Consider the following 8,378-nt stretch of genomic DNA (forward strand, 5'->3'; position numbering starts at 1 on the left):
AAACAGAGCTTTCAAGACAATGGTCCTTGTGTGCCAGGGCAACAAAACAAACTTCAGTGTTGACGATACTGAATACTGATATTCATAAATGACTATTAAAAGGACTAGTTTTTATACACTAATCTATTCAAATCATGAAATAAAACTAACTTATGAGAATATAATACAATACAATATTTAATATACAATATAACTAATCTAGAAAAGGAAAATTATGTTTTAAAAAGTTTTATCGACAAATTTTTTACAAAGTACATGTTACAATACCTTAATAAATGAAAGAAAAGTTTGATGTGATTCGAAAAGGAAAGAAAAAATGTTTGATGTGTGTTAAAAAAACAAATTTTGTTAAAAAAAAATATTTGTCAAAATATCATAATCCTTTAAAAATATATATATATATATATATATATATATATATATATATATATATAATTACCAACTATACGCATTTAATCTTATACAATTAATTTATAAATTATAAATTAATTTTACAACAAGCATACCAAATACTTAAATTTTATTGTCAACTTTACCATTAGAGGTGACAAAACGGGCCAGCCTGACTCGCCTGTGGCATGCCAAAAAACGGGTCGGGTCAAGCTGGTCCGTCACTAATAAATGGGCTGGATATTGTAACTCATCCCGTCTTAGGGCGGGCTGGCTCGTCCCTTTTTTTTAATTATTTTTTAACTTTTTTAAAATTTATGTTTAGAAATCTATTTTATATATATAAATTAATTTATATAATATAAAAAGTATTATTTTTTAATTGTTTTTAATTTTAAACATAAAAAAATTTTAAAAAAAATTACAAAAAAAGAAAACGGATTGACGGACTAAGACGGGCTGACCCGTTTTGGTCCGTTAAACTGGCAGGCTAGACGAGCCGAGTTACAACGGGTTGAAAATTCCAACTCGATCCGCACTTTTTTTGACGGACTGGCAAGTCCGACGTGCCTGACCCGCTTTAACATCCCTGTTTACCATTATACCTTATATCACACACAACAATTATAGAAGATTACATATAATTAGTAATAACAAAACAGCCCCAATAAAAAAATAAAAAAAAGCTAGAGATAATAACGTATTAAATTGATTTAACATTTCCACGACTTTTACAGTTCTTAAAAAACAAAATGATATATGACTGGTTATTTATTAGTAATAAGTAATACCGTAACATAATTTATGAATGCAAAATATTGGAAATACAACCCGCGGCTATTCGTTTCACTTGCCAACGTTTAGGTTCTCATGGCAGCATGCACATCAATTCATCAATTCCAATGCCAAAATAAAGCCTTCTCAAATCAATCCTTTGTGACATTTTATTTTCTCTTCCGACCAAGGTTGAACTTTTATCCACAAATTGGTTAATGTCTCTGAGATTTGTTTGTTATTACTTTCCATTCTTAAAAAAAAAAGGATTTCTGATGTTTTGATATTATGTTGTATCTCTTGCAGATATGTCAACAAGACCTGGTTTCTGGCTTTCAGAATTTAGTTCAACTTAAAATGAATTTGCATTATATTAAGAATTGGCTTGAGCTATTGGAATCGCTGAAGCATTGTCCCAAGCTTCAAACTCTGGTTATTTGCAATATGGATACTATTCAGTGATAACGTTTCAATATTTCGATATAGGTATATATTATCATTATCAAAATAAATAAAAAAATGTTACTTACCATACAAGTGATAAAACAAATTGGTATCACATTACAAGTTATACCAATTTGAGATAACTTGTAATGTGTATAAAATCTTTTAAAACTTTATATATTATTGAAAAACTATATTACTTTAAATTGTTATATTTTACATATTATAAATATCTATTGTGTTAATACTGCCAAACAGAAAATATGCTTATATCAGTTACATTGAATCTTCAGTAAAAAAGTTTAATCATACTTTTAGATATTTAATTTTAAATAAATATGGTCCAATTTTTTTTTTTTACCTAAAATATTTAAACTTTCCCCTCTTTTACTCAAACTCAAAGTTTTCTCAAATAAATTTATAAAAACATTTTATATCATAGTCTATATTTTCCTATCATCATGGACACAAAAACAACACATTGCATGCAACAATATCCGAAGTGAACACGTAGTCAATAAAACTGAATACATAAAACTCTAAATTTACGATTTTATTACTTTTTTTCCAAAATTTCATACTCCTTTTGCATCACCACATAATTTATTACACCACTGTAATTATATTAAATATTACAAAACCATCTAATTACAGTTCTAAATTGTTTCAACCATGCATATAGGTACTAAATAATTGTTTTCATAAATACTATTAAAAGTACTCAATTTTATACACTCGTGTAAAAAAAAATCTTATTTGAATCATTACATAAAATATAATTTAATTATTAAAATAAAATACAATAGTTAATATACAAAATAGCTAATATTTTAAAAATTGAAGAGAATTAGGAATCACAAACTTAATTTTATACAACTAATATTGAAGTAGTATTACAAATTAATTTTACCAAAAAACAAAAATACAAAATAACAACACAAGGCAATTTTAATACAATTATACCTTATATTCCATACACCAACAATTATAAGATTATATATAATTAATAACAACAAAATAACCCCAATAATGGAAGATAGTAACACATTAAATGATTTAATTTTTGCACTACTTTTACAGTTTTAAAAAATATTTCATTGTTTTGTTTCTCAACGCCTAAAATATAACTCATTTTTTTTAATTTAATAACCTAATATTAGAAAAAAAAAACAAAATAAAAGTATTGAGACTAATTATTACTAATAAGTAATACCATTACATAACTTGGAAAATACAATTCTAACTTGTTTTTTTTATTGAGCATAATATTTCTTATGAAATATTGATAAGAATTATTATTTTTTAATAAAATTTTATTAATAAAAACTTAATTTTTTATTCAATGAAACATCATTGTCATTCTGAATGGTTTTTGTAGGATAATTCATAGCACCAAAACAAGATCATGTACCACGAGTATAATTCAACTTCATACCTTCTACACAAAATATTCTATACAAGAACACATTCTCGGAAACACCACTTAAGTGAAGCCTACCACTAGGCTTTACAAAATACTGAAACTTAAACCTCTTCATAGTTTGATCAATCAACTCCATATCCCTACCATTTAGGACCTTTTTCTCCTAAAATATGTAAAAAAAAGGCATCTAGTTTGATAAATAACTCTTTTGAGCAAAAATTCATAGTTACATTCATAGCAAACAAATACATACATTAAGAAATAGTTCATAAAAAAATTTTGAAAAACTAACATTTGTTGGACATAACTTCACTCTCAATGAAGAAAAAATCAAGATCATACCAAATTCTCCTTAGCAACAACAACACTCGCTAAGCCGGGATATTGGATTTCATCCAAACCCATATTAAAAATCCTTAATCAAAAATAACAATCTCCACAAAACAGAGTACATATATAATGCACGTCATCCAAATCATAGAATTCTTCAAAATCAAACGATATACGAAGCAATCTGTTCCTAATCAATCCTCCTTCAATATCCATATAAAAAACATTTCCCATTGGATCAATAAAGTAGTTCGTTCCAATTGACAATTTAAATCCCCATTGAACCATAAAACCTTCTTCAAAAGAAAGATATTCCTAAACACATTTAAAAAAAAATATCACTGGAATATATTACATGCAATCAAAAATAATAAAAAAATCTTACACAAAACAAAAATATCTCTGAAATATAAAAATACCTTAACAATAACCGGAATTTATATCAGGAAAAAGACCAATTCAAAAAAAACAAATGAATCAATTAAACAAGACCATTAAGTAAAATAGAAAACATTTAGTCCCTATTTTTGTTGATTTTATTTAATTTGGTCCCTGTTTTCGTTTTATGTTCATTTAGATCCTCATTTTCGTCAAATTGTGGTCAATTTGGTCATTTTCACTAACGGTGTTTAAATAGTTAACGTTTTTGAACAATACATGCCACGTGTCAGCTCCTGTTTTTTTTTATTTTTTTAATTTTTTTAATTTTTTTTAAAATTTTTTTAATTTTTTTAAATTTTTTTAATTTTTTTTTTAATTTCAAAAAAATGGTCCACGTGTCAAGTCACAATTGTGTCACGTGTCAGTTTGTGGTAGTATTATTTTTTTTTGTTCAATTTAGTCCCTATATTCGTTATTTTTGTTCAATTTAGTCTCTATATTCGTTATTTTTGTTCAATTTAGTCTGACACTAAATTTAATATCTTTTATACAAATTATATTAATATCTTTTGTAAAATTGATCTTTAAATTTATTATTTTTTAAATTCAATTATAAATTATTAAATTTAATTATAAATTGAATAAATTCTTATATTTAATTTCTAAATAGAATATAATTATTTAAAATATTATGAAAATATAATTATTAATTTTTTTCTAATATTTATATTCTAAAATATTTTTCAAATTGATATATAAAAATATTTTAAATATTCAAAATATTTTAGAAAAATAAACTAATATTTGTAAAATTAACATTTACATATAAAATATTTTAGATTTTAATATCTAAAATGCAATAAAAATATTAAATATTTTAAATTTAAATGTAAATTTTACAAATGTTAATATATATTTTTGAAATTTTAATAATTATATTGTAATAATATTTAAATAATTATATTTTAATAATATTTAAATAATTATATTTTAATAATATTTAAATAATTATATTCTATTTAACAATTGAATCCAAGAATTATATTCAATTAATAATTAAATATTATAATTTATAATTAAATTTAAAAAATAAGTAATAATAATGTCAATTTTAAAAATTAAATGGTTCTATTTTCACAAAATTTAGGACTAAATTAAACAAAAATAATGAATATAGGGACCGAATTGAACAAAAATAACGAATATAGGAACTAAATTGAACAAAAAAAATAATACTATCAGAAATTGACACGTGGCACTAGCATTGACACGTGGCACAATTGTGACTTGACACGTGGACATTTTTTTTGAAATTAAAAAAATTTAAAAAAGATTTAAAAAAAATTAAAAAAAAATTAAAAGAATAAAAAAAAATAAAAAAAACCAGGAGCTGACACGTGACATGTACTGTTCAAAAACGTTAATTGTTTAAACACCGTTAGTAAAAAGGACTAAATTGACTACAATTTGACGAAAATGAGGACCTAATTGAACATAAAACGAAAATAAGAACCAAATTGAATAAAATCAACAAAAATAGAGACCAAATGTATATTTAAACCTTAAATAAAATAGAAAACATTTTAGCTTACCTCACCAGATGTAATATGAATATTCTGAAAAAAAATTCTTGAAACTATATTTACTAGTTGTCATACAAGAAAACATCTCTATTTTCCAGAAAAGGATCACCTTTTGTGTAATGAAGCCAGAAACAAACAACTCTGTACTCTCTTCAAAACCCAATAAATTTATTGATAAATTAACTTTTACACAATCCAATAAATTTATTCTGACGAGGGAAAAGACATTTTACGACTGTTACTGAGATATTTGTTCTAATTATACTAATATTAAACTATTATTAAATAATAAAGCTACTTAACAGGCAAATATAACTCAATAAATTATTAGTATAGATATTATTTCTAAGTAAAAAGAAAAAATAAAAGACTCAGTGTACTGGGATGGCAAAAATATCCGTGCTCGTGAATATTCGTGAATAAAATTCGCAACGAATAGTTAATACCCGCGGGTAGCAAATATTTTAATATCCGCTTATAAACGGATCGGGTACGGATATCATACTATCCGTACTCGCGGGTACCCGTTACCCGCAAAAAAATGAAAATGAAAATTTAATTTATATTTTATTAAGTTAAATTTAATTAAAATTAAAATTAGCAGTATATTTTATTATGTCAAATTTAATTATAATTAAAATTAATTTTATTTTATATTTTATTTATATAATTCTATATTAAAAATTTTATAAAATATAAATTTTTTAAATATTTGCGAATATCGGGTATCCACGGGTTTTAAAAATATCCACGAGTATTTTTTAAGCGGATACCCGATAAGTAAACGGGCGGGTAGTGGGTGGGTTTTTTTGTGACGGGTCGGGTTGCGGGTAAGTACTATCCATGTCCGACCCGACCCATTGTCATCCCTACTCGTGCATGAAGACGGGTCAAAACCTAATAATAGAAAAAAGAAATATTTGATATAATTTAGAAAAGAAATTTAAATATATTAAAAAGTAAACTTTATCAAATTTAAAAAAAGAAATATTTGCCAAACCATCGTGATCTCGCCACGTATAAAAGCCACAATTTAGAAAACAGTCTTTAAACCCACACACTATGGTTTTTTCTTTTTCGCTGTATGGTTTTTCTCTGCTCTTCGTCTTGTTCCAAGAACACCAACCCACACCTTGCTTTGCCTTCGGTTTTTCTCCTATAAGAAACTGAAGCATCTGTGTTCTCTTTCGATATTCTCAACCATGGTGGATTGTATCAGTAGTTTGCCAGACTCAATCCTCTGTGACATTCTATCTTCTCTTCCAACCAAAGAAGTAGTTGCAACCAGTGTTCTCTCCAAGCGCTGGATCCTTCTATGGCGTTCAGTTCCCTCTTTCCATTTCGACTATGACGGAGACCACTTTGATTATGACAAAGACAAAGAGGCATGCTTTCATTTTCTTCAGTCGGTGGACTCCTTTTTGCTTAGGCGTGACAGAGACGAACCCCTCCATAGATTTCGCCTCAAATCTAACTCTCTCTTTGATCACACTGTAAGTATCAACAAATGGATTAGGGCTGCAGTGAGTGGAAGCGGTAGAGTTCAACACCTCGCCCTCTGTTGTGATTGGAACGTTGTCATGCCATCTGTGGTGTTTACCTGCAGAACTCTTGTAGTTCTCAAGTTGACGTTAGTAACATTGGAAGATGTTTCCTTTGTTGATTTGCCCTTGCTTGAAATCTTGCATTTGAATTCTGTTCGTTTATCAGAAGGTCTAAATCTTTCACAGTTTCTCTCTGGGTGTCCTAATCTCAAGGACTTGAAGGTTTATGAAACTTATGTCCAAAATATAGAAAAGTTCATCAGATTGCCCAAGTTGGCTAGAGCCAGCGTCCATGAAAAATTACTCCCATTAGAAGTTCTTAAGGATGTCGAAGTTTTGTTCTTGGTTTTGGATATGTATTGGGATTTGCCGGTGAGATTTGCTTGATATTACTTTCCATTTCGAAGAAGAAAAAAAAAAGGGATTTATGATGTTTTGATACCATTTTGTATCTCTTGCAGAGATATCAACGGAACCTAGTTTTTGACTTTCAGAATTTAGTTCAACTTGAATTGATTCTGCAGCATAAGAAGGATTGGCTTCGGGTCTTGGAAGTGCTCCAGCATTGTCCCAAACTTCAAACCCTTGTCATTTGGATTAGAAAGGTTTAATGATTTAAGGTTTTCAAGTATGAATTTTGTTGTTGTCTTTTCTTCAAACATTAGTATTAATATAATTTTTATGATTGTTGTTATCAGACCAGATTCTATTTAGTAGGTCGTGAAGGAGTAGTTCCGCCATACCCACAACCTGATCCTGTATGCATTTCATTCCACCTTAAGACATGTTGTCTTAAAGAATACCATGGTTCTATAGATGAGTTTCAATTTGCAAGATATATTTTGGAGAAAGCAAACTATCTACAGACCATGAAAATCTGCACTGACAGTGATGCCGATTATACTCTTGGAAAAAAACTTTATATGAGAAGACAATTATCATCGTGCAGGAAGGGCTCAGATACTTGTACACTTTCATTTGAATAGTTAAGGATGGTTTCTTTTGTTTATCTTTCCGTTGGTAAGAGAAGTATGTGGACATGTTTGACAAATTAATCCACTGTTGGTATCTATTTTGAGGTAATTGTTAGTTCTAGGAAGTTTATGGTATCAGAATTAGAATTTTACATGGTTTAAGCTGATAATGTTGAATGTAATCCTTTATGTTACACGGACTAACGAGATTAATATATATTGGCATAGCTAACATTTTCTATTGCCTTAGTCTATATCATCACAATTTTCTGTCACAAAAACTTACTACATTGGCAAAAAAACTTTGCTAATAACCTCATGCCTGTCATGGGACTAAGGATGTCAAAAAAATTCGTACCCGTAGGTATTCGCGGATAAAACTCGCAACGGATATAAAACGGATATTAAAAATGGATACCCGTTACTGGCGGATACATATATTTTTGATACCTGCATGTTAATGGAGTAGGTACGGGTATCATAGTATCTTTACCCGTGGATACTCGTACCCGCTAAACTTACACCTCTTGACATT

General features: G+C 27.6%; 1 protein-coding gene across 1 annotated transcript; it reads left to right on the forward strand.

Moving 5' to 3' along the window:
• Positions 1 to 6,525: 6,525 nt before the first annotated feature.
• LOC114180915 (F-box/FBD/LRR-repeat protein At5g56420-like) lies at positions 6,526 to 7,855 on the forward strand. Its single transcript, XM_028067209.1, has 3 exons — positions 6,526 to 7,225; positions 7,333 to 7,464; positions 7,579 to 7,855. The coding sequence occupies exons 1-3, from the start codon at positions 6,528 to 6,530 to the stop codon at positions 7,853 to 7,855; spliced, it is 1,107 nt and encodes a 368-aa protein (XP_027923010.1). The 5' UTR covers positions 6,526 to 6,527.
• The last annotated feature ends 523 nt before the right edge of the window (positions 7,856 to 8,378 follow it).

The sequence above is a fragment of the Vigna unguiculata genome, chromosome 4 (genome assembly GCF_004118075.2).
Source record: "Vigna unguiculata cultivar IT97K-499-35 chromosome 4, ASM411807v1, whole genome shotgun sequence".
In the NCBI taxonomy this organism is placed as follows: domain Eukaryota; kingdom Viridiplantae; phylum Streptophyta; class Magnoliopsida; order Fabales; family Fabaceae; genus Vigna; species Vigna unguiculata.